Source organism: Felis catus, chromosome B3, assembly GCF_018350175.1.
Source record: "Felis catus isolate Fca126 chromosome B3, F.catus_Fca126_mat1.0, whole genome shotgun sequence".
NCBI lineage: Eukaryota > Metazoa > Chordata > Mammalia > Carnivora > Felidae > Felis > Felis catus.
Window position 1 is genome coordinate 145,919,857 of NC_058373.1, and position 25,898 is coordinate 145,945,754.

General features: G+C 64.6%; 1 protein-coding gene and 1 long non-coding RNA gene across 2 annotated transcripts; one reads left to right on the forward strand and one right to left on the reverse strand.

Moving 5' to 3' along the window:
- Positions 1-301: 301 nt before the first annotated feature.
- Positions 302-3,808, reverse strand: LOC123386219. Its single transcript, XR_006600042.1, has 2 exons — positions 3,558-3,808; positions 302-3,021 (listed from the first exon to the last, which is right to left on the reverse strand). It is a non-coding gene; the product is annotated as an uncharacterized LOC123386219 (long non-coding RNA).
- Positions 3,809-4,006: 198 nt separating this feature from the next.
- LOC123386253 lies at positions 4,007-7,046 on the forward strand. Its single transcript, XM_045060680.1, has 4 exons — positions 4,007-4,091; positions 4,200-4,364; positions 5,476-6,208; positions 6,746-7,046. Exons 1-4 carry the CDS (start codon positions 4,007-4,009, stop codon positions 6,783-6,785), a joined length of 1,023 nt encoding a protein of 340 aa, XP_044916615.1. The 3' UTR covers positions 6,786-7,046.
- Positions 7,047-25,898: the final 18,852 nt, after the last annotated feature.

Genomic DNA, 25,898 nt, shown 5'->3' on the forward strand with positions numbered 1-25,898 from the left:
ACAGTTCCCAGCCTTTTAAACAGGTAGGCATACCTACCGTATGACCCAGCCGTCCACTCCCAAATACTTACCCAAGAGAAAAGGAAGCCTTATGTCCATACAAGTGCCTGTACGTTTATGTCCCTATCAGCATATTTGTCACAGTCCAAACCTGGAAGTAACTAAAATGTCCACCAAAAGGGGAAGAGATAACTTGGAATGGAATGCTAGTCAGCAATAAGGAGGCATGAACTGTTGATAGATGTTACAACAGGGAGGGATCTCAAAACGATTATGAATGAAAGAAACCAGACACAAACAGTACATACTTTATGATTCTATTTGTAGGAAATTCTGAATATTCAAACTAATCTGCAGTGACAGAAAGCAGATCAGTGTTTTCCTGGGGAGGGAGGAGTGAGGAAAGAGGTAGGAAGAACAGGATTTAACAAAGGACATGAAGATACTTTTGTTCATCTTCGTGATTGTAATGGTGGTTTCATAAACATATATATGTCAAAACTTATCAAATTGTACACTTTAAATATGTGCAGCTAATTGTATGTCAATCATATCTCAATAAAGCTCTTTTTAAAATACATCTTAAGCTTAGAATTTATCACCAAGAGAATACAAATAAGAATGAGGTCTTCCAAAACACTAGAGAAAATAAAATAGTAAACAGCTCACAAAGCCAAAGATGGGGAAAGAACAAGGAAAACAGAGCATAAATAACAGATGTCTCAACAAACATGTCTGTTTTGACAATACTCTAAATAAAACAATCCAAATAGGCACTCTTTGCCCAAGGTACACCTAAAATAAAATACTTGAATGTTCAAAAGGAAAGGATAGCAAAGACGTGTTGTGAAAACCACAAGAGAAAGGGTCAGTAAGATGAAGGTCAGGGAAGGCTGAAAAGGACAGACAATAATTTGGTCTGAGGAACTATTCAAGACCCAATGAAGGCATAACAGCGATTAACCTTTAAGCGGCAAATAACTCACCGTCAAAATCTATAAAGCAAAAACTGTAAGAAATACCACAGTAAATTAATAGCTAAAATGTGAATGTGAAGTCCTGAAAAATGTTAACCCCAAGGCCCAAGTTACATAAATCGTGTTTTGTTTAGTTCTTTCGAGGGCTGGTAGCTGCATACCTGTAGGAACTTGATCCAAATGGCCGAGTCTTCCACAGATTTGCCTAAGAGGGAATTAGCATGCTCTGCAACTCAAATATGTTTTGCCAACACAAATGCCTGTATTAAAGCAGTCAAGAATAAATATCCACACCTGCCATTGCAGTGTGGCGAGACTATAACAAGAATGCTGACGATAATGAAGCCAGACATCAGCCGAGCCCCACCACTGTTTGCAATTTTGTTAGCCTCGGGCCCTGCACAAGCTCCGTGATCCATTAAAAGTCAGGTGGGTGCCTCTCACCCTTCTGCAAATCCCCAGGGGGTTACGCCCAAGGCCGCTGACCCCAGTCCTTCCACAGCTCCCAATACTGTTCTCCTCCCTGAGTCGAGGCAAACCCAGATGCAGAAATGCAACCTTTTCCTTGTTTCTTTAAACCCTCCTCCCAGAGCCCCTGTGTGGCAGCCGAGTCCACTAAGGTCTGGGGAAGAGGAAGGAGTTTGAAGTTCAGATGGTCAAATGCCTCACACGTCTAACCCCAGGATCCACAAAGCCCCCGTGTGTAGGGCCTTTCCCTGTGGTCAGAGCTCCTGCTTCCTTCCCACCAAGCCTCGTCCAGCTGAGCCGAACGTCTCCCGTCCCTCCCATCCCTGTCTCTCTCTCCAGTCTTCTCCTCTGGCAGCTCTTTGGGCCTCCTCCCTGAACAAGGATGACTCTGGTGCGGGAGGTAACAAAATGGCCCTCGTACCTACTTCAGAAGAAGTCCATAAGACAACACTTGGCCTCTGCCAGGTCCTGGCCGCCTCCGGCTTCCCTACATCACGGTGTTGAGCCCTGTCCCAGCTCTGGAGGCACGTGTACTGCTATCAGCCCCGATCAAACGGGGACACTGAAGCTGGGAGAAACTGAGACACATGACCGAGATCACAAAGGCAGTGTGCAGCCAGGATCCGAAACGGGATTCTCCTGCCTGCGGACGCCGGGGGCAGGAGGCTGGATATTTAAAGATGCAGATTCCTGAGTATTTTTGCAGCACCCCCAGCACCACGGCAGCTGCTCCATCTGGCTCAGGGTCGCTCTGTGTTTAAGCACACCACACCAGGCTTGACTCAAAGGGGTGAGAGAGAGAGAGAGACAGAGTGTGGTGTGTGTGCACGTGCGAGAGTGTGCATGTGCATGTATGTGAAAGTGTGTGCATACGTGTTGTGTGTGTGCGTGTGTCCATGAACACTTAGGTCTGGGGACTGAGGTCCCTACCCTCGCCCCCACCTCGGTGGCTATGTCACTCCTCTCAGGCAGCCCAAGGGGGAGGCGGGCCCCCCACAAGCCGCACCCCTGCTGAGTGACTCTCCCCTCGACAATGAGACGGGCGGTCTCAGAGGTGATCTGGGTTTGTGCCCTCCCTCGGACTGTAGGCACGCCACCAAGGCTGGGATGGCACTAACCCCCATCCCTCAGGTTGTGGGAGGGGGAGACGGATGAGTCTGAAACAGTAAGTATGGCTTTGGAACCAACTTGGCTCTTCTGATGACAACGTGCCTTGTTCCAGATGGTTCCTGTGCATGTTCTCCTTCGTTAGCATGCTAATTTATTCTGACTCATCGCGAAACTGCTGCAGGCGGGGCTGGCGCACACCTCAATGCCACAGCAAGACCCGGGGGCCCGTGATTCCCAGCTGGAACAGGAGCCCTCCCTGGGGGCTGTCACCAACACCGGGTATATAGAGAACAGTTGGGGACGAGGCTTCAGTGGCAGCCTGAGCAGGCTGTAATTTCCCCTCCGGTGGCCCTGACATTCTGCGACAGGATCGGGAGGGCAAGGCTGGAGACACAGGCTCTGCGAACGTTCACGCCAGAAAGTTCCGGATAGCGCACAAATGTAAGTTCAAACATAACGGAGGCATCTGAAACAAAGACCCGAAGCAGAGTCGGGAACCTGACATCTCTCGTCCGTCAGCGCGGGTGAGAGTCGGGCGGGGCAGAACCTCCAGGTGTGGGCCCGGGCCCCGGGGTGACGCCTTTGTCCTCTGGTTCCGGGGGGTGCCGTTCACCAAGGCCCCTGCACTGGGACACGCGGGAGTGCCACCACAGACCCCCACTTCCCACTGTGCAGGCCACGGCTCAGCCCAGAGACATTTCCCGGTCACCAGGATTGGCCCAGACTCTGCAAGGGGTACCCGGGGACATGGTGTGACCTCCCAGAGCAGCCCTGCAGCTGTGAAGTCTGGGCAAACAGCTGGCCTCGAGCAGGACAGCCCTCGGCCTGGGAACCAGGCCCCCAGCAGTCAGCTGACCCGGGACAAGCCTTCCCTGCCTTGCCCCCACCGCACCCTGGGCACTGCTGGGATTGTCCCCAGGGCTAGCTTGTCCCCTCACCCCATCCCAGGGTCAGCTTCTGGGACACCCAGCCTACTGTCCCGTCCTACTGGGCAAAACTCACCGACATGGCCACCCTGACCGCTTGGGCCTGGAAAACAGGTATCCATTCAATCCTGACCCAGGTTCCCAGGTAAAACCCCATGTCCCCCACGGCTGGCTTCCTGCCCAGACCTCCCCAGGTCCTCTCCCACCGAGGGCTGCTGGCTGCCCTCCTCGACCTTGGGGCTCCCTGCCCCTCAGCCCTCCGTGGCAAGGAGTTCCCAGCCCCCTGGGAGACAGAGTGACAAAGTTGCCAGGGCACAGTGAGCAGGCTTCTGGAATCCCCCAGAGCTCCATCGCACTGTCTACAGCTTCCTGGCAGTGGGAAGGGCCCCTTCCGTCAGGGGGAGGGAGTCTGAGGCTGGCGCTGGGGGCCCCCCCAGCGGGGCCGCCCTCGGTGCTGGTGAGGACTCTGGAAGGTGAGCACGGAGCAGGTCCTGAGACACCCCCCCCCCAACTCCTGGGAACGTGATGGAGGCAGAGGGCCGTGTGTGGGGAGGACCCAGGGACCAGGATGCCCGGGGCAGACAGAGGCCGGAGCCCGTTGGCGTCCTGGGTACTTGGTGACCCTTGAGGCCCGGCCCCGCCTGCACTTCCTGCTGGGAACAAGCACGTCCAATCAGGCCACGCTGCAGGGCGGCCACTCGCTCGGGTCTGTCACCAGCCACTCGCATCCCTCGGGAGAACCCCCACCGCCCGGGCCGCAGGAGCAGCCTGCCCTCGGCCCAGGAAAAAAGGAGATGGACGGACAAGCAGGAGGCTGTGCTGTACCCTGTTCTGTCCACGGCACCCACACAGAACAGCGTCCCTCCTCCGGAAAACAGGCGTGGTAGGCGGAGGGAGCGTGACCATCCACCCCCGCTGGCCGGGGACGGTCCCAGGCACGTCTGGGGCCCTTAGTAGTTGTTGGAAGCACCGCCGTCCCCCTGCTGTCCTGCCTGCACAGGACACCGTCTCCCAGCTCCGGGCGAGCAGCCGAAGGCTTAGTGCGGGAGGAAGGCGGGGGAGGCGGGAAGCAGCCTGGCTGGGGTGGCGGACTGGGCGGGACCCCCGTGTAAGGTGATCTCCGAAGCGCAGAGGCTTGGACCTCGGGGCCCCGGGAGGGAGCCACGGAAGGGGCAACACGTGACATAATCAGCAAGGTCTTCCGGTGGGACCCACCAGCCAGCCACGGGGATACCTCCTCCTTGCGGGGGGGGGGCTGTCACGTCGTGGGGGTCACCTGTCCTCACCCCGGCCGCTGCACCCCCAACTCTCTGGCAGGAATCGGCGTTACCGCTCGGTTAACGCGTGTTAAGCAGAGCACAGGCGCTAGACGAGGAGCCACGGCCACCGACCGGCCACAGAGGAAGTGAAGGAGGGACGTCCGCACTCACAGGTGCCGGAGGAAGTGTCAGGACACGGGGAGACCGTTGACCACAAGGCTTCCGGGAGTCAGGTCGGGGCTCTGTGGCTGCCACCTGGGCGCTGTGCTGGCGGGAGGGGCTCGCACGTACGGCCCCCAGGCCGCACGGCCGAAGCCCGAAGTTCCGCCCCTTCCTGGAGGGATTTGGGGAGAGAGGCACCAACCCCCGGTCTTTGCCCCGGGAGCGCACTCACCGGGGCGCAGCTGGTCGCCCGCAGGTGGACGTGGGCGTCGAAGCCCCCGGTCCTCGGGCGGGAGCCAGCCCGGCACCTGCCGCCCCGCGTGCAGGCAGGTGGGGGCAGGGCTTCCTCCCTGCGCTTGTCTCAGGCACGTGCCACAGGCTGGCCCACAGAAGTCTGGATTGTTCCACGGTGACCCGGGCCACGTGGGGACTTCACCGTGCGGCCCGTGGTGCCTGCCAGAGGGTGGGGGATGGGCCCCATTAGGAGGCTGACCTCCCCGCGGGGCTGTGTGTCCGGGGGTCTGGCAGCCTGGGACTTGTCAGGACATCCCTCCTTGTCCCCCAGCTGCTAAGAGAGACGTGGCAGGCTCAGGGGCCTTTGTGGGCGCAGAGGAAAGGACTCACGGTGGAGTGCCCCCAGCTCCACGCGGCACAAAAGCGGACCCCACGGATGGTCTCCGGTGACCAGGGGCGTCCCTGGAGCCAGACGGGGGGGCCGATGGGAATTCGGTGCAGGCCACTGCCGGGGCCCCTGTGGGCCGTGGGCGCCTGACGGTGAGACAGCGTTTGCCGAGGTGGCCCAGCTGCCCGGGGTGGAGGGCGTTGTCCCGGCCACCGTGCCATCGGCCCGGCTGCGCCCACTCTGCTCCATCACCAAGCAGGTGTACCGTGTGCCCTTCAGGAACCCTCTGCCGCCCCTGGGGCCTCCTCCACAGCCAGCGGGGGAGGGGGTCCAGCCGGAAGGGGCCCAGTTCACAGATGGCCCTATGTGGTCTCAGGCTGTGCCAGAGTCAGCGAGGGTCCCCACCTGTTGCCTGCTCCCCAGAGCCCCACGGGGCCTTTTACCCGTCCGCGGACCCAGCGCCCTGTCTCCAGTCTGCTCCCGCCACGGCCCGTACAGCCCCCAGGGTCTGCGGGCCCCTGAAAGCCTCCAGCAACACCACACGAGATCGTCGAAAGCCCATTTAAAGCTCATGGTAATTACTTCCAAGGGGTTTATAGCCCCAAAGAGTCTCGCAGCCACGCCCCGCCGTCCAGGAAGGCGATATTTCACCATCAAGGACGCGACCCTGGGTATTTACAGACGGTAATGAGACTGTCCACTGCTCGATGTTGCCATAAATAAGCAGGAAAGTGCTGAGTTTCACGCAATTCTCCCTGATTGCCTGGAAGGCGTCATTATTTTAATAAAAAAACTAATCAGCCAGCCTCCCCAGATCTCAGGCTCGGTGTTAATTACAGAGGGGCTGGCGGGCGGGAGCAGCGCGTCGACTGTCACGGGGGTGGGGGCTCGTGTTGAAAGGGGGGAATTCAAAGAAAGAGGAAGAGTGTGCTCGCCTCCAAAGTAGCGGTGACGATGCAGGATGTCCTTGTGACCCCCGGTACGGACACCATTACCCCCACAGGGGGTTCAAGGCAGCCACATGCCTTTCTCCACGCCATGGTCCCCCGGGGTAGCCGGAGAGGGCCTCGCGGAGCCGTGTGGCCAATTCCACGGGAGCAAAGCGCCCGGCTGGGCTCCTCAGAAAGTGCAGGGGAGGGGGGAGACTTGGTTGTCAGGCTTCCTTCCCTTTTTCACTCCCCTCTGTGCTCTGCCCTGCTCTTCCCCCTGCTGGGAGCACAGGTGCGATGCTGGAGGCGCAGCAGCCCTCTTGCGACCATGAGGCTGTAAGCAGGACAAAAGCTGCTTCGGGGACCGCTGAACAGAAAGACGGAAGGCATCTGTGAGCCGGGTTTGGAGGCCGCCTGCTCTACTCCATGCTTCTCGTGACACAAGAGACATAAAGCCCATTTCATGAAACCGTTGTAAGTTGGGTTTTATTTAATCCCTAAGCAGTGTGTCCAAAAATAATTGTTACTAAAAACAAAAACAAAAACAAACACAAACAAACAAAGAAACAAAAAAACGGGGTATCTGGGTGGCTCAGTCAGTTAAGTGTCCAACTTCAGCCCAGGTCATGATCTCACAGTCCGTGGATGGGTTCAAGCCCCACACTGGGCTCTGTACTGATAGCTTAGAGTCTGGAGCCTGCCTCAGATTCTGTCTCTCTCTCAAAAATAAACATTTAAGAAAATAATAAGGCCACTGGAGAAGTTTTAAGTGGACTCATTTGTAACTGCACCGCTCCAGGTACCTGGACCCCGCGTCTTCCTGGGCACACGGAGGTCGGGGGCGGGGCTGGCCGTCTGACTTGGCTGGGCCGGTGACGTCGGGCAGAAGTGATGTGTCACCTCTGGGAGGCACACTGAGTCGTCAATCTCTCTCTTGTCCTGTTTCGACCAACGTGAGAACATGTGCTGCGCAGAAGTCCCCCCTGAGCCCTGCTGGGAGGGCAGCCGGCCCGGGACCCTCTCGGGCTGTGGGAGGGTGAGGGCTCAGCTTTCCGAGTCCCTGGGGCTCGGGGTCCGCTTGTCAGCCTCTCCCGACTAACACAAGCAGAGGCCCCGTGTCAGAGAAGGTCGCGGGGAAAGTAGGGGCTCTTCCTCCTGAAAAGTGAAGCCAGAAGAAAGTTTTCCGTTGACCAGAGGCCGAGGCTTTCACGGCAGCTCTGCCCTGAGTTTCAGAAGGAACAGAGAATTGCACCCTCTGATTCCCGTTACTAATTTTTCCCAGTGCAAGTATTTGGTGGCAGGGCACGCCCCGTGGCCCGCCGCTGGCCCTCACCACAGGCCTGTGTCCCGCTGTCCCCGGAGGCGTCTTCCCCCGCCCACCCCCACCCCCACCGGGCACCACCACGGCTCCTGGACAGGAGCCCGCAGGGGCCGGTGCGTCCAGGCTCTTCCCGATATCTGGGCCGTCCCTGCCTGCGTCTTCGTCGACCCCAGGAATCTCCACACGTCCCTGCGTCGGGGTCACACTGCATGTTAACGGGGTCCCCAGATCCGGCCACCAATGAGAGACCGACCGGGAAGGGGGGGGGGAGAGGGATGGCCTCACAGGCGCCCTGAGCCCTGTCCTTTCCCGGGGATCCCGGGGCTCCAGAGGAGGTCCCAGCCCCCCCGCCCAATTGGCAGACCCCTTACGTCTTTTCCAGTTAGCGGGCCCCCCACTGACAGCCAGGGCCAGGCCGCAGCCACACGGAGCCTTCGAGGGACCGGCTGATGGAACTGGTGGCAGAAAATCTACTTGTAATAAAACTGTTCATAAAAGTGAAATGTCATTCAAAGGCTCCGTGTCCACGGGGAAACAGTTTTAACGTCCCCGTGTGTCTCAGAGAGCAGACATCTCTCCGCTCACCATCCGCCGGGGACCAGCATGGGGTGTGGGGCCCAGGGTCTTTGCAGGGACCCTGCCTGGTGGGGGGTCTCTGGGAAGCGGCTGTTTAGACAGAAGGCCCAATGCCTCTGCTCCCCTGCCCTCCCCCACTGGCAGCAGTGGGCCCCAGCGGGATGGGACCCAAACAGCAGGCCAGGGGCGGGCAGGGGACAGAGGGGCTGATTTCTCGACGACTCTGGACTCGGCGGGTCTGATGGCACCGGGTAGGCGGGGAGGCCCCTGGCCGCGGGTGAGGTGGCCCTGACACAGCACAGAGGGACACCCATGTGGCTGCGCTGGTGGCACCCGAGGCTGGAGATGTCACGAGTCTTCCTAACTCACGTGGCCAGGACGCTGAGTGGCTTCCCGTGCGGCCCGGGTGTCCTCATGGCGTGGAAGCCGGACTCCGGGGCGGAAGGTGACCTTGGGGCCGAGATGTCCCACAGCGTCACTTCCCCCGTGTTCTGTTCACCTGCCCAGACCCACCAGGACCCACGGAGACTGGCCCCATTCAGGGAGGGAAAGGAGGCTTCCGGGTGGGTGCGGGGAGCACATTCGCGGGCTTGGGGGAGCCAGAGTCACCCCCCTAGCTGTGTCTCTATCTCCCTGTCTCCCTGCATGTATCTCTCTGTCTGCGTCTGTATCTCTGTTCTCTGTCTCTGTGTCTCTCTTCATGTTTCTCTCTGTCTCTGTCTCTTTCTCTGTCTCTCTCTCGGTCTCTGTCTCTCTGACTCTCTCTGTCTCTCTCTCTCTCTTTCTCTCTCTTTCTCTGTCTCTCTGCCTCTCTCTGTCTCTGTCTCTCTCTTGGTCTCTGTCTCTCTGCCTCTCTCTGCCTCTGTCTGTCTCTGTCTCTCGGTCTCTGTCCCTCTGACTCTCTCTGTCTCTCTCTGTCTCTCTCTCATCTCTCGCCCACCCCCCCCCCACCCCCCGGGAAGAGCCAGCTGTCACAGCCGTCACATCACAGGCAGTCCTGGGGAGAAGCCCACATGACAAGGAACCCGTGTCCCTGGCCCACAGCCACGGGGAACGTGAGGCCACCAGAAGGCACGTGAGGGAGCGTGGAAGGGGGCACCCGGTCGAGCCCTCAGCTGCCCGCAGCCCCGCTGACCCCCGGCCGCAGGCTGCGAGGCCCCGGCTGAGGCTGTGCCCCCGATTCCTGAGCGTGGATCCGGCGAGGCGGCGTGGGTGTGGTCTTCAGCGGCCGAGCGCGGGGTTGGGGTCCCAGCAGCAAGAACCACCACCCCCTGACGGTCTGGGGGCAGCAGGGAGCGCTCGCCATTGTTGAAAGAGTCTGTGTTGTTCAGACTTAAGGTGGCTGACACACCGGGGGTGTCCTCCCGCCGGCCCAGGTGCGAGGGCGAGGGTGCGGGGAGTGTGAGACAAGCCCAGGAGCGAGGCCCGTGACCCTGGGGGGGGAGGGGGGCGCGAGGAGCCCCTGCTCAGTTGCTCGCCCCGGGGCAGGGGGGGTGGGTGCATTCCACCGCTCACAGCTAGACACGCACGCAGGTCCCACGGGTATGCACAGACCGGCCCCACCGCCACCCACCCGCCCGCCCTCATGCAGCCTCCCCATCCTCCACGGGCCCTGTGGGCAGCCCCCCGAGGTCCCCGAGTGTCAGCCAGCTGGAGGTCAGGGTGGCACAGGAGGGCAGGTGGGGGCCCTGCTGGGGAGCCAGAGCTCCCTGGGGGCCCCTGAGTTTGGAGGTGGGAAGGCCCCATAGCCGCTCTGTCCTCAACACTGTCGCCCCCTCCATGGTGAGGGGAGACCCCAGAAGAGGGGGCCACCTCCGTCCCGCTCCCCTCTGTCCTTCCTGTGTGTGACCGTCCCCGCAGCCCCGGCTGTGCCTCCTCCTTCTGAAAGGTCCTCAGTGGGGGGCTGGCAGCCGCGACTCGGGGGGCCAGGGCGCTGCGCCGGACGCTCACTCAGACCCCCCAACTCAGCCCCGGCGGCCCCCACGGCCCCCGCCACGCCGCCCCTGCAGGCCACGCCACGGACTCCAGGCCAGGGCCAGAGGAGGCCCCCGCAGCATCCCTGCACGGCTCCGGCAGCCCAGCCACCGGGGCGTCTCCTGTCCCTCACACCATAGGCCAGGCGGGACCCCCCGGGAAACAGCGCCGAGGGCGCTCCGCCAGGCCCGCCAGCGCGGACCCGGTGTCCCGCTGCGGCTCAGAGACAGCTTGGAGACACCCGCTCTGCGCCGCCGCCCCCCACCCCCCCCCCCCCGCCCCGCGTGGGGACCGAGCATCAGGCCCGCCCACCCCGGAAGTCTGCTCCCCCTGGCCCCGCCCACAGCGCCCCTACAAGCCCTCCCCACCACAGACGCCCAAACCACGTGGGGGCGCCCGCGCTTGCTGCCCTGAGCCTTGACCCGCAAGCCCGCGTGCGCTGGGTCCCCACCGCCCTGCTCTCTCCTCAAAGGGGAAACGTCTGCAGAGATGGACACCACAGGCGGGCCGCCAGCCCCAGCACGGGCATCCGTGGGCCGGTGGGCCGGCCCGAGACCCGCGGGAACCCCGAGCCCCCTGCACCAGGCCTGCCGGGCCGTCCTGGGCACACGGCCGGGGCCGGCCGGGCAGAAGAACCCGATTCCTGCCCGCCCCAGCCCCAGGCCTCACCTGGCGGTGTTCGAGCCCCGCCCGACGCCCCGACCGTCTGCTCTCCAATATGCTCTCCTTCCCGGCTAATCCAGCTGGAGACTTTCAACCTCGTTGTCATTTACAAGGCAGCTGGAGCACAGGATATTTTTAATAAAAATTAGGTACAAGCAGATACAGGGGATTAATAGTTGTATTATGATTTTATAGTTCTCCATATACAGCGGCATGGAAAAGACAATCAGAGAGCAGAGCCATTTCAGGCAGATAAAATGGGGCATTTATTTTTAATGGAAAGAGAATTTCAGGACTCACCCAGCCGTGGAGAGAGCTGCTGATGGCCCTCACCGGGTGAAACAAAGAGGAGGCTGGGGGTGTGGCGGCCTCTCCGGAGACGCCCCCTCCGGGTAGGGGGAGAGCCCCCCGCTTTGCGCAGCACAGGAGGGAGTCGCCAGGTGGGTCTCTTCAGCCCCAAATCAGAGGGATCAGAGGGAATGGAGCCCTGCAGGCTAAGCCTCTCTCGGCCTCAGTGTCCCCATCGGCCCAGCAAGGACCAGGTGAGCTCTTCGGAAAAGTGGGTGCCCTTCAGAGCCCAAGGGAGGTTGACATCGAAGCTGCCACCCACAATCACCTCTGCTCTTTGCTGGGGGAGCCAGCACATATTGGGCACCTACTGTTCTCCCCAAGACTCACAGCCGGGCCTTAAATTCACCCCACCCTGCTGGCCGCCTGGGCCTGCCTCAGCCAGGGGTCTGGCCCCAGCTCAGGCCTGGGGACAGCTTTCCCCCGAGCTCCCCCAGCAGAAGCCACATCTCTCCAGGAAACACCAGGCGGCTTCAAAGCTCAGAGATCGGGTTGGAAGGGATCCAGCAGGAGCCCACAGCAGCCAGGAGGCCCCACGGCAGCACAGGAGGCAGCAGCTGGCCCGGTGGGGGGCAGCAAGGGGGAGGAGCTTTGCAGACCCAGGGCTAGAAGGGGGGACAAGAGTGCCTGTCACCACCTTCCCGCCTCGTCCGTCCCGAAGCCCGAGGGGAGCAGCCCTTACAGGAAGAGATTGTCTGGATGGGGACCGGCCTTCCCCGGCCACAAGGCTGCTGACCACTGGCCACCTCTACCCAACTCCTGGCCTTCCACAGAGCTCCACCGCCCACCCAGGGCCTCCCTTCAAGCCCACGAGGTGAGCGACGGGCAGAGCTCACACCCAGGCCAAGCTGGTCCCCACCGTCCCATAGCCACCGCCTGATGGGACACGGGACGGCCTCCAAAGACGGGCTGGGGGTCAGCTGGGTGGCACCCCTCCGGGATGCGCTGTGGTCCGGGAATCCGGGGATGGGAAGGAGCAGGGCCCCTCCGTGCTTACCCCGACTCACCCTGAGGAGCCTCACCGTCTGGTCCTGAAACCAGTCGACCGACTGACCTCAGAGCCCGCAAGGACTTGCCCGCGGCAGCCGAGCACCCCGGGGCCCCCCAGGCAGCCGTCCCCGCACCGCCGCCAGCCCAAAGGGTACCCGGCCAGTCTTAGAACTCGCCTCCCGGGACGCGGATGAAACTGAGCCCACAAAGCTCAGATCACAACAACTGACTCAGCTGGGAGCGGGACCCCCAACACTGGGAACCGCCAGGGCGCACGGGGCGGAGGGCATCGGTGGGGGGGGGCCATGGAGGGAGGAAGCCTCCATCGATCGATCCAGGAGAACAGAGGAAACTTCGCACGGGCGCCAGCAGAGGCCCCCCGACGCCGGGGCCCTCCGGAATGGGGAGGCGGGTGTGGAGCGCCCACTTTCTAAATCACACAAATTAATTTAGAAATCAGAGCGGCTCCCGCAGCTCGACTGCAGATTTCAAAACAGCTTAACAAATTACCAGACCCCCTTTAAGAAGACAAATTATGCCGGCTCCTCCGCCTGCCTGGTTAATTATGCATGCACTTTTGTGAGGCCTCGTTAAATATTCACCAGCCACGGGTCTGCACTTGTGACTCACAGCCTCATTTCTATGCGGGGCCCGGGCACTTGTGCCCCACTAGCCCTGGGACCCCAGGCCCCACGGAGGCCCCCGCTCCCTGACCGCGAGGCCCGTGGGGAACCGCGTCCAGCGAGAGGCGCCGGCCCCTCCCAGGCCCCCCACACCTCCCCACGCTCCGCGTCTGTGTCCCCCCAGAGCAGACAGGGCCTCCCGCCTGCAGTGCCGTCTTCCTCACCCTGAGTACTCAGGGGAGGCCCCAGAGCACGTCCCCACCTTCCAGTGAGCCTTCCCTGGGGATGGCCGTGGCCCCTGCCCCCACGGGCAGCTGGAGCCCCTGCACCGGCCTCGCTCGAGAACCTTTGAATCACAGGCCCTCAGAGCCAGAGGCGCCCCCAGCTGCCACCAAAACGGCCTGCCCTGGACAGACCGGAAAGAGGAGGCCCCCCAGGACAGCCCGTCCCAGCCGCGCCCCACCCTCCCTGCCCCAGTCCCAGGCTCCCATGACTCAGACGGGGTGAGACCATCCCCCGGGCGTCCCTCACAGGTGTCCCGCCTGGTCAAGTCCACATCAACAGGACGGCGGCTCTCGTCCACTAGCACCCACTCGTCCCCACGGGACTGGGGGGCACGACGTGACCTGCTCTTGGCCTCTAGTACCCGCGGGCCCCACGCTCACAGAGGGAAGGCGGGCCCTGCTGTGCACACACCCACACACGCCCGCGTGCACACACCCATGCGCACGGGCACGCACGGGTCCACCTGCTGCTCCTACCCGCGGAAGCCCCAGAAGCCACTGACAGAAGCGCTATCTTGTGGCTCCCGTGTGGGGCCCAGGTGGGGAGCCACGGACCGGCGGGGGTCATCTGCTCACGTCCAGAGGAGCTGAGGCCAAGAGAGGGAGGGGGACTCGTTCAGGGACTCCAGCGAGCTGGCAGCCAGCCTGCACCAGGCTCCCCCGAGGGCTGGACCAAGCAGATCATGCAGGGGCAGGGGCCCCAGCAGGTTTCCTGTACCTGCCACACGGGGGCGCCAGCAGGGCCCGTGTCCCCGCCACACACGGGGGCCCCCACAGCCCGGCCTCAGGGTGGCTGGGCCCAGGCCTGTCTTCCCTCGCTCTGCTGCCACCCTGCCCCCAGACCTCCCTGGGCACCTGCGCCTGAACTGGGGACAAGCCACGCCCCCTGGGGCCCGCTCACCCGCGCCTCCACCCCAGGGCACCTCCGGGAGGCCGGAGCACCCGCGGTCAGATCGGACAGCCTTGGCTTTCTCTGCAAGGAAAAGACACGGTAATTCTCTCCAGAGGGAGGCGCGGGCCTGGCGTGGGGGTGCCGGAGAGCCGCCGCGCGCCTTTGCGCTCACTTTGGAAACTGTCAGTTCAGCAGTCTGGCTAACTACCTGCTCGGCGGTGGCCTTAAAACTGTCCACGCTCATAAATCACCCCAGGATTTAAATAAGCGCTGGTGGCAGGTAATTTTTCAGAACTCCCCCACACTCACGCCCAGGACCGCGGGTGGAGTGGACAGAAAACGAATTAAGACAGGGCTGAGAGCGGAGGCGCGCGAGTGAAGGAAGCGGGGTGCCTTGTGTGCACAGCAGGGGGGCCTTGGGAGACCGAGGAGGCCCTCCCTCCAGGCTCTTCCCTGCCGAGCACCGCCCCCCCACACACACACACAGCCGAGAGGCCACCAGCTCGCAGCCTGCCCACAAAGAGCTCTTCACGCGGGTCTGTCCCGATGGTGTGGCACCCTCCTCCCTCTGGGTTGTCTGGCCGATGGCAGGAAGCCTTTACTTAAGGCAAGGAAGTGCCGAGGGGATCAGGCGCCGAGCAGAGAAGTGGGCTCCCACCGGGCGCCTCCTCTGCCCCCCAACAAGCCGCAGGGCATTGGTCCCAAGAGAGTAGCCAAGACTGGGAAGCGAGAGAATCAGATGTCTCCTCGGGACATTTTCCAAGACCATCCCCCCCCCCAAAGCAGAAGGAGTGTGGCCCTCCATGTCTGCCCCGCTGCTCTGACGCTCACTCATTCATTCAACAGACTCTCAGACCCCTGCCTGAGGCCAGAGTCTACACTCTGTGATCTGAAGTCAGGACTCCATGTAAGCTGGGAGTGGGCTGGGATGTGAGCTCGTGTGAGCCTAGGACCAGGGCTCAGTGTGTGCTGGGACCAGAGGTCAGTGTGGGCTGGGACCAGGGCTCCGTGTGTGCTGGGACCAGAGGTCAGTGTGGGCTGGGACCAGGGCTCAGTGTGGGCTGGGACCAGGGCTCAGTGTGGGCTGGGACCAGGGCTCAGTGTGGGCTGGGACCAGGGCTCAGTGTGTGCTGGGACCAGAGGTCAGTGTGGGCTGGGACCAGGGCTCCGTGTGTGCTGGGACCAGAGGTCAGTGTGGGCTGGGACCAGGGCTCAGTGTGGGCTGGGACCAGGGGTCAGTGTGTGCTGGGACCAGGGCTCAGTGTATGCTGGGACCAGGGCTCAGTGTGTGCTGGGATCAGGGCTCATTGTGGGCTGGGACCAGGGCTCAGTGTATGCTGGGACCAGGGGTCAGTGTGGGCTGGGACCAGGGCTCAGTGTATGCTGGGACCAGGGGTCAGTGTGGGCTGGGACCAGGGCTCAGTGTGTGCTGGGATCAGGGGTCAGTATGGGCTGGGACCAGGGCTCAGTGTATGCTGGGATCAGGGCTCGGTGTGGGGCTCAGTCAAAAGTCTGTGGCACAGGCTCAGAGAGGGGTCTGACATGCTTAGGTCTCACAGCTGGTGACAGGAGTACTGGCAGACCCCGATGTGCTGCTGTCCCCCACCTGAGGACAGTGGAGCCTGGTGGAACCTGCCATCTGACCACCACGGGTCATCCCTTCCCCCTCTCGGCCCCAAGGGTTTGCAGACCACGAGGAAGGCAAAAGCCGCCCACCTCCCTGTATCCTGTGTCTGGAGTGTGGGTCCTTCTGAGCTCCCTGGACACTGGCTGATGGAAGGGCCGGCAAGAGCTCACTGACCACACGGGAAGATTCTGGTGGACACCAAGGCTGTGGCCGCCACCGGAGGTCACTCCTCCAGGAAGGGCCCCTCCCCGTTGCCCAGATGGAGAAGGCCCCCTGCCGGGTCCAGGCTGCCCCAGAGTGGGGAAGAGATTGGGGGTCCTCCTGACTCCCCAGCCTGGAGCTTTTTCCCAGGGTGGCCTCGAGGCACCTGTCCCAGCAGGAGCGCCCCATGCTTCCCGTCTGCTGCCGGGCACTCTTGGGAGGGTGGTCCGTGACCCTATGACGCAGCACCCACGCTGCCCCTCCAGGGCGAGACCGTGAGAAGGGCGTCGGGCCCTTACCCAGGATGCATCTGGCTCCCAGCATGGCAAAGAAAGATGGGGGCGGTGCAACCCTGAGGCCGGGCCCCATGGGGACACACCGCGCGCGGCCCCCACTGGACACCAGGACCGACGGCCAGGCCCCTGGAGCCTGGGACCCAATCCCCTTGCCCGTGGGCCTCCCGTAGGGCCCCTGCCTGCACACCGTTCCCTCCAGGCCCAGCCAGGTGACTCTGGTCACACATGGACAGGAGGGCCAGACGAGGATGGGGTGCCCTGAGGAGGGCTGTGATTCCCCGGGGGTTCCCGAGACCCCGAGCACACTGCCTGCCGTGGCCTGTGAAACCACGCTCCTGGTGGGGCCTGCCTTCGGGAAGTGCGCTGCCCTCACGGGCTCCCCCCGGGACTCGAGGCTGCTGGGCCTTCGTGACACTGAAGGGCCCCTGTGGCAGGAGCCCTGCGCTGCCAGCCCCTGGGTCCCTCCAGCAGCCTAGGACACGGCTGCCTCCTGGCCGGTCCTCCAACGCCACCTGGTGGCCCGTCTGCCCGCATCAGGGGCCTCCTGCAGCCTCTCCTGGGTGACCCGGGACGACCGGCTGGGGCCTCACCTGGCCGCACGCCCCGAGCAGAGGTCGGTGTCCAGGGGTGTCCGGCCCCCCCCCCCGTCCCAGCTGGGGCAGTGGAGCCCGGTCTGAGCGTTTTGCTGGAGCGGCACCCTTGGTCTTGAAAAGGGGTTTTGCTCATCAGAAGGAACTCCATCCCCTGAGGGGAAAGGCAATAAAAAGCAAATAAATGCAAGAAATTAGAGCTGGCCCAGGCCGAGAGGGGCCCGTCCTGATTGCTAATCAAATTCCCATTCCTGAAGATCTTTAAAATCCTTCCTGTGCCGTGTTATTGTCTCCAAAGAGCTGTTATCACTCGTATAAAAAAAACTTATAAAAAATTCTAATCAACACTGGGTCTTAAACCGCAGCGCCCCGCACCCCGCACGGCAGCGTCGGCGAGGATGTTTATGAGGCATTTCATGCCTCCGGCTGCCCCCTCAGCCTCGCAGCTTCCGTCGCCCATCAAAGTGATAAAGGTGGTGTTTTGTGACTCAAAAGTTATTTATTAACACCCGGTGTTTTCCACACGAGTCTCTCGGGCAGTGAGGGCAGGCCTCCCTGACAGGCTGGAGAGCTGTCACCAGGCGGCCCCGCTCCCCCGTCACTCCCTGCTCCCCCAGGCCACCTGGAAAGGCGGCGGCGACACAGCCTGAGCAGCACAGCAGGCGCCGCCCGAAGAGCCTTCGCCCCCGTGGCACACCCGGACACAGCCGTGAGCCCTCGGGCCCCCCGCAGGCGAGCCGGCGGGGAGCTCAGAGCGGGACCCGGCGCCCCGCGGGACCTTGCCTGCTCACCCCATCTCAGACCTCGGTTTCCTCGTGTGCTGACTCACAGCACAGACCCGGCAGCCTGCTCCCCTGAACACAGGCCGGGGGCCACCCACCCCCCACAGGGCACCCTTGTGGCTGGGGCCGGGCTCTCGTCCCCTCTGCTTCCTGACCTTCCAGCCAGGTGCCAGAGGGCCCGGGGTGACGGAGGGCCCCCGCTGGGGGACACAGCCGGCAGCAGTCCACCCCCGTGGCAGCCATCGACAGCCTGAGGGGACCGGCCGGGGGCCAAGGGAGCGGTGTCCCCGCTGCCCTCTGCGGCTCCCGCCCTCCGCAGCCCTGCCCCCGCCGTGGGTCCACTCTGGCCCGCACAGGCTTGCAGGGTCCCCAACCCGGGCGGTATGGAGGCCGTGGGAAGACCCCACCCTGGCCCCGGGGGCCTGCACACAGGGCCAGGCCAGGCCGCGCCCCCTGTGCGGGGGGGACCGCCTTGTTGGGGCCTCTGGCCGTCAGCAGATCCTCAGCTCAGCCTCTGAAGGGCCCCTCCTCCCTCAGCGGGGCCTGCAGGGGGCCTTGCCAAGGAGCCTTCTGGCCCCCATCCAGGAGCGCCCCTGAGGAGGGGGGCGGATGGGGGGGAGGCTGTGCACGCAGATGTACAGGGACGGCCCGCAGGTGGGCGCTGCCCCGTGGCCCCGAGGCTCCAGAAACTCCCAGTAGAGAACCCGCGTCGTGTCCCTCTGGATCACCCGGGAACCACCATAACGTGAACCCCTGGACCATGACGGAAGGGAGGTCTGTGTAACACCGCCGTCTCTGGGGCCTTGCCATCCCCCCAGGGCCCAGAGAGGCCAGTCTGCTATCCAAGGACCAGCCGGAGCCGGGCGTCCCGCAGTTCAGGCCGCTTCCCAAGCCGGAGGCCGACCTGGGGTGATCCCGTGTGCCCCTTCCTTGCTTCCCCCGTGCCCACTGGAAAGCCTGCGTCTGGGATGGGGGGGTCCCTCAGAACATGGGGCTCCGGGCTTGAGGCCCGTGATCTTCCCAGGGAGGCATGGAGTGAATTACTTTGCCCCGCGGGCCCCCGTTTCTTCCTCTCCAGCGGCAAGCAGACGGGCTCCCACACAGAGGCATTTGCTCCTAAAAGCTTCCAGCGGCCCCTAGATGCCCAGGTCCCCCTCGGAGCCAGGGCTGGTGGGCTGGGGGTACGGACAGGCAGAGTGGCCTCGCCCACCTGGAGCCCTCCACCAAGCAAGACTTGTCAAGAAGGAAGCTCAGAATCCCTGCCCCCATGGAGGCAGCTCTGGGCAGGTGCTGGGGCAGTGCAGGGGGTGGGGTGGGGGGGCAGGTGCTGGGCCTGGAGGGCAGGTGCTGGGGCCAGGGGAACAGGTCCTGGAGCAGAGGGACAGATGCTGGGGAGGGGGGCAGGTGCTGGGGTGGGGTGGGGCAGGTGCTGGGCCGGGGGGCAGGTGCTGGGCTGGGGGCAGGTGCTGGGCCGGGGGGCAGGTTCTGGGCTGGGGGCAGATGCTGGGCTGGGGGACAGGTTCTGGGCTGGGGGCAGGTGCTGGGGCCGGGGGGCAGGTGCTGGGGCGGGGGGGCAGGTGCTGGGGTGGGAGGGCAGGTTCTGGGGCAGGGGGACAGATGCTGGGGAGGGGGCAGGTGCTGGGGCCGGGGGGGTGCAGGTACTGGGCTGGGGGCAGGTGCTGGGCTGGGGGGCAGGTGCTGGGCTGGGGGCAGGTGCTGGGGCCGGGGGGGGGGCAGGTGCTGGGGCGGGGGGGCAGGTGCTGGGCCGGGGTGGGGCAGGTGCTGGGCTGGGGGGCAGGTGCTGGAGCGGGGTGAGGCATGTGCTGGGCCGGGGGGCAGGTGCTGGGGAGGGGGGCAGGTGCTGGGGCAGGGGGGCAGGTTCTGGGGCCGGGGGGCAGGTGCTGGGCCGGGGGGGCAGGTGCTGGGGCCGGGGGGGCAGGTGCTGGGGCGGGGGGGCAGGTTCTGGGGCGGGGGGACAGATGCTGGGGAGGGGGGCAGGTGCTGGGGCCGGGGGGCAGGTACTGGGCTAGGGGCAGGTGCTGGGGAGGGGGGCAGGTGCTTGGTCAGGGGGGCAGGTTCTGGGGTGGGGGGGCAGGTGCTGGGCCTGGAGGGCAGGTGCTGGGGCCAGGGGAACAGGTCCTGGAGCAGGGGGACAGATGCTGGGGAGGGGGGCAGGTGCTGGGGCAGGGGGGCAGGTGCTGGGCCGGGGTGGGGCAGGTTCTGGGCTGGGGGCAGGTGCTGGGGCCGGGGGGCAGGTGCTGGGGCGGGGGGGCAGGTGCTGGGCTGGGGGGCAGGTGCTGGGCTGGGGGCAGGTGCTGGGGCCGGGGGGGGGGCAGGTACTGGGCTGGGGGCAGGTGCTGGGCTGGGGGGCAGGTGCTGGGCTGGGGGCAGGTGCTGGGGCCGGGGGGGGGGGGGGGCAGGTGCTGGGGCAGGGGGGCAGGTGCTGGGGTGGGGTGGGGCAGGTGCTGGGCTGGGGGCAGGTGCTGGGCCGGGGGGCAGGTTCTGGGCTGGGGGCAGGTGCTGGGGCCGGAGGGCAGGTGCTGGGCCGGGGGGCAGGTGCTGGGGCCGGGGGGGGGGGGGGGCAGGTACTGGGCTGGGGGCAGGTGCTGGGCTGGGGGGCAGGTGCTGGGCTGGGGGCAGGTGCTGGGGTGGGGTGGGGCAGGTGCTGGGCTGGGGGCAGGTGCTGGGCCGGGGGGCAGGTGCTGGGCTGGGGGCAGGTGCTGGGCCGGGGGCAGGTTCTGGGCTGGGGGCAGGTGCTGGGGCTGGGGGGCAGGTGCTGGGGCGGGGGGACAGATGCTGGGGAGGGAGGCAGGTGCTGGGGCGGGGGGGCAGGTGCTGGGCCGGGGTGGGGCAGGTGCTGGACCGGGGGGCAGGTGCTGGGGTGGGGGGGCTAAGCCTCAAGGGAGGGGTGCGGCCAGGGGAGGGGGCGGTGGGGAGCAGCGGGGGGCACCCAGGCCCAGGGCAGGGAGGAGCCCTCTCTGCCCATCTCCCCACGTTGCCTGCCATCCAAATACTGGCACTTTTCAAAGCCCCTCTGGAGGGCGGGTCGTGGGGTGTCAGGGAGGCGACCCCCCCCCGGGTGAGGCAGCGGCTGGCAGATACGATCCGGAAACCCATCACCCCTGCACCCTCCCCGGGACTCTGCCGAGATCACAAGCCTCGATCCTTCGAATCGGGGGCTGGAACGAGAGCTCTCCCTCAGCTGCAGAAAAAGCGAACGTAACTCAGCCGGCAGCGTGCACATGGCTCCCCAGAGAGGCCCCGAGAAGCCAGAGCGCTGACAGGGGCTCTGGACGCCCCGCAGGCCCCTCCCCTAACAGGTACTGGGGGGAGTCCCCGCCTCGGGGTGTCCCCGGGCCTTCGTCCACCTGGACTTGCCGTCCCATCTACAGAAGGGCAGGCCGGCCAGGTCAGGGCTCGCCCCGCTTCGCCACCCCGGGCGAGGACAGGACCCCGCCCCCCCCCACCCCACCCGATGACCCAGCACAGGGGTCACGGCAGCACCAACATCAGTCACCACAGATGCTCGAGAAACGCAGGCTCGTCAGGTCTGCCCGGACCCTCCGGACCCTCCGGACTCAGAACCTTCCCGCAGGATCCCACACAAATCCCACAGGTGCACGCGGCCACGGGACACCTCCTGTGTCCTCAGTCTGGGATCCCCCGCGTGTGAAGTAGGGTGTGCCGGGTCCTGGAAGCTGTGAGGTGGCCCCTCCATCCCTACAACAGGAGCCCCCCGCCCCAGGCCTCTTGGCTGCAGCCTCTCCCCCCCCCCCCGGGGCCTTTGCACGGCTGTCCGACCTCCCACCCCAACCCCCACGCCAGCCCCCCCCAGTGGGGGCCTCTGCCCAGCGTTAGAAACACGGCCCCGTGGCCCCGGATCACCGCCACAGCCCCTGCCTCCTGTGGGCCCGGTCTGGTGGGGAGGTCCCCTGACTATTGTCTCCGGCCCCCACCTCCGCTCTGGGGACCCTGCCTGGGCCTGCAGAGCAGAGGCACGAAGGTGCTGGGTGGACAGCGGACAGCAGAGGGCAGGCCGTGCGACCCCACCGATGCCTCCTGCGGGAAAGTGCCTGCGGGTCTCGGCCACCCCCCCCCCCCCCCCGCACCTGCGTGCCTGCCTCCTCTCGCATCTGGAAACAGTGCAGCTCCTTAAACCGCTATACAGAAAAGGCTGCACAAAAGCTCTATATAAGCCCCAAAAAGGAAGAAAATAAGACTGTTTTACCACGGAATCAATTCACCACTAATTTTAATGCTCTGAAAAGGTATTTTATCTTAATGACTCCATTATTTGATCATACGGAGAGCAATAAACTCCCCCCACCCCGTTTCTTTGCCTTGTGTCCCCCCTCCCCCGCCCCCGCCCCCAGAGTGTGCCGGGCCCGGAGCGTTTACGGCCAGCCCTCATTGCGGGCTGATTTTATAGAAGATTCCACCGTTCCATCCACCATAAAGCCTGGCACTTAATTAGCCTCCCTCAGCCCCGCAGGCTGCCTCGGCCCGGATACGGAGCAGGGCCGCAGCAGGGCCCAGAAGCAGAGCTCGGGACTCAGACGGGGCCCCCTGCGCTGAGCAGCCCGTGGCGGTGGGGGGGTGGGGGGAATACTGGCGGCCCCCTGACGTCCTTCCCGCCCGGGGACGGAGGCGTCTCCCGCCCGGAGGTCTCTGTTCTGGCCGCACCCCAGCGTGCGGCGTGCACGCGTGTGTGTGGATGTGTGCGGACACGCGTGTGCAGGCGTGGGCACACATGTGCGGTCGTGATCCCAGGAGGGAGCCAGCAGTCACGGGAATGACCACCTGCTGGGTGCCATAGGGCCAGGGGGGACGGCCCAGCTGACCAGGCTGCTTCCTGTCCCCTTTCTCCGAGCGCACAGGGCTGGTGCTGGGGCGGCTGCAGGATCACAGAGGGTAACTACAGGTCCCCTCATGTGCAGGGCCATCGGGGGAGCCGGGCGTGCTGACCATGGGGCCCAGCACGAAGGAGGGGAGGCCCGCCTCTGCTCAGGCCTACGTGGCCCCTGAGCTCATGCTGGGCACCCCAGACCTGTGTGAATGGAGAGAAGCTGGGGGCAGGGGCGAGGGTGGGTGTGCAGAAGGGACGTGCACGGACCCTGCTGAGCACGGCCCCTTCTGTGAGAGTCCTCGCATACTGGACCTTTGACTTCCCAACCCTCTCTTGGGCCCTCCGTACCCTGGAAGACGGGCAGGGCTGTGCCTGGCCTCCATGGCGTCTCCGCCCCTCCGGCAGTAAATCTAAGTTGGTTCCTCATCTCACAACCTGGACAACGGCACATGGCCACCACCCAGGGGTCCCGGAAACAAACTTCCTCGTCGACTGAGGACGGGAGCCGTGTGCCCTGACCGGGCTCAAGCACGCCTCTTCTGCTCCGCCTGGCTGTGCACACACACCCACGCTCGGGCAGAACCCAGTGCACACCTGTCCTCCCCCGGTAAGGCGACCGTGCAGGAAGGAGGGTGGGAGCTGGCAGGAGCCAGGCTGAAAGAGCACTGGGGCAGGAGAGCGGGAGGGGGGTGTAACCCAGGGGACACCCACGGGTGCGGGCTCGAACATGGCTGCGGGGTGCACCGTGAGGTGGGAACCCCCGGGCGCCCGGTGCACCGGCCAGCACCACGGCCAGCAGCACTCCCTGGGGGCGGCCTGGGCACTTCCACTAAATGGCCATTTTCGGGGCCCCCCGTGGCTGTTCCCGTGGACCCGACGGCTCTGTGGTGTGAACACGCACCCTGGCCCGGGTCGGTCTGCACGGCTCGGATCTTCTTGAAGCGATGCCCACGTGGCCCGTGGGTGCGTGGACACCAGGCCACCTGAGGAACCTGAGGTCACCGGGATGCCCAGCCTGTGTGTGGCTGCATTCAGGGGCGGGGACACGGCAGTCCTCGCCTTAGAGTGAGGTGAGGGATGCGGAGACCCAGGGAGCGGCCACGGTGGGGGCTTCGGCTGAGGGAGCGGGGACGCTCACTGTCCTCGCCAGGATGGGGATGCCAGGATTCAGGCGTCTGCTGAGGGTCTCCTGGCTGAGGGCTTCCCGGGAGTGGCGGGGGTAGGGAGAGACCCCGCAAGTGTAACCCCGCCACCGGCCCTGACCCCCTGAAGACCTCACGCTTCCGGCCAGACTTGAAATACCTGGGTGCAAGTCTGTGCCTTTCTGTCAGCTGCTACCCTGCCCCTTGGTCCGACCCTGAGCGGGCCCGTCCCCCCGGCCCTCCCTCGTGCTGTGTCCCCAAGGCGCTCTCCCCCGGCACCAGGTCCCCCAGCTCCGGACAGTGATTTCTCAAGGGCTACTTTTAAATTACTTTTCCACTGAAACTTTGCGGCTGGTTTCATCAGGTAGAGGCAGAGAAACCCGAAGCCGGGAAGTTGTCATTGAAATGCAAATGACGGAGCCTGTGGCACATCCAATCAACTCTGTCGCTAATAGGAAATGGAGATGGGGCCACAAGCGGAAAGCAGGACTCCAGCCTCCTTCCGGGCTTCCGGGTTCCGCTCTGGCCACTCTGCACAATCCCCAGGCCACGGGTCGACTGGTTCCAGCCTGGCTGCCGGAGGGGGGGCCCCTCCCCGAGAGCTCACCCCATGCCTGCCCCCCTCAGCGGTGCCCCCCCCCAGACTCCGAGCCAGGTCTGGCCCCGGCGCTGGGGCAAAGCTCAGGAGCCCGGGAAGCAGCCCTCTGCTCAGATCCCCCGGGGGTGGGTCCGGGGCCCGGGGGGGCCACACGGAGGCGGGGAGGCAGGCACAGCCCCGAAGGGGGCCCTCTCCCTGTCTCCTGTGACCTGCATCAGACCCCAACAGGCCTGTCTGCTCAGTTCTCTCCAGAGCCCCACGCTGTGTGCCTGCCCCACAGACCCAGCCCCCACCTGCTCCAGCCCCTTGTCCCCAGGCTCCCGCGGCCCCTCCCAGGCCCCTGACCAACCATCCCGGCCACTTCCAGGGTCCAGGAGCCCCCTGCCGTCTCTCCCCGTGCAGAGCGGGACACCAGGTCACTGCTTGCAGCCCTGCCCCCTATGATGCTCCTGTGCCCATCGGGGACCCCTCCGGGACCCAGGCCCGTGTTTTCCTCCGTCATCAGCTAATCATCGAGGACCCCCCACCACGATGCCCCCAGTCTGAGTTGAGGGAGTGTTGTCGAGGTGACGGAGGCTAACGGGTCTGGGCCACCCATCCGTGTGACCTACGGGCGCCCTCCGGCTCTCGCAGGCCCGCCTGTAACTCCCAGTGTGGTGTCTCCTGGGTGCCAGGGCCACCAGGGCGACTTTACAAACAGGGAAGTTCCCCACCCGGGAGGCGTGTGCTGCCCAGGTGCTCCCGTGGAGCCTGCTGGAGACCCCCTGGCCACGGACGGCATCCACCGCGGGTACCTCGGCCGAGCCACCCGGCCCACGTGCGGGACGGCCGGCCCTGCAGCTGTCGCCCTAGCCCACAGATGACTTCCCAGGAGACCTCCAGGTCCGTTTGGCTTTTGCGGGGGCCGCAGGGTGAACCGAGCGGGGACAGGGTGGGGACCACCAGCCCTGCATCCCCCGAGTCTTCGGGGACCTTGCCTGTCCGTAACCACCCTGGGGTCTGGAACGGCTCCCGGCCAGGGTGGGCGGTTTTAGAAGCTCCCGCTGGTTTGTTTGGGGTTCACTCCACCAAAATGGCTTTTCCTGCACACGCCAGGGAACCCGTGAGCGCGCAACGCCAGCGGTAACATGCGGCCCAGGCGCATGCCAGGAGCTGGGGCTCTAACCTCACGGCAGGACGCACGTCCCTGGGCCTGCCGTCAGGAGGGCTTGTGGCCGGATGCACTTGTCCCGGCCCCCCTAAGCCTCACTGACCAAGGCAATGTCCGGTGCCCCTGAGATCGAGGCCCACCCGGGCCCTTTATCCGACAGACAGACAGGCTCTCCCCGCCGACCAGCCTGGGGAGGCTCTCGCCTGCACGCGGCGCCACCGGGGAGGGCAGCGCCCAGTGACGAGCACGCCCGGGCCGGGCGGGTGGTGGGCACCTCAGCCACTGCGCCCACCCGGCCAGCCCCGCCTGGTGCCCCAGCAGCCCCTGCAGGGGAGGGGTCAGCGGCTCTCTGACTGGCAGTGACTGGCCCCAGGTCACGCAGCCAGGAGAAGGGGGACGGGGGCGCCCCGGCCCTCTGGCCCCAGGGCCAGCTCTTTCTAACGTTCCGCACCAGATGTCCAGGCAGCGATGCAGCCTTGGCTGCGAGGGAGGTGCCGGCGGGCCCGCTACAAACCTTCACCCTGAGCTGCCTCCTCAGGCTC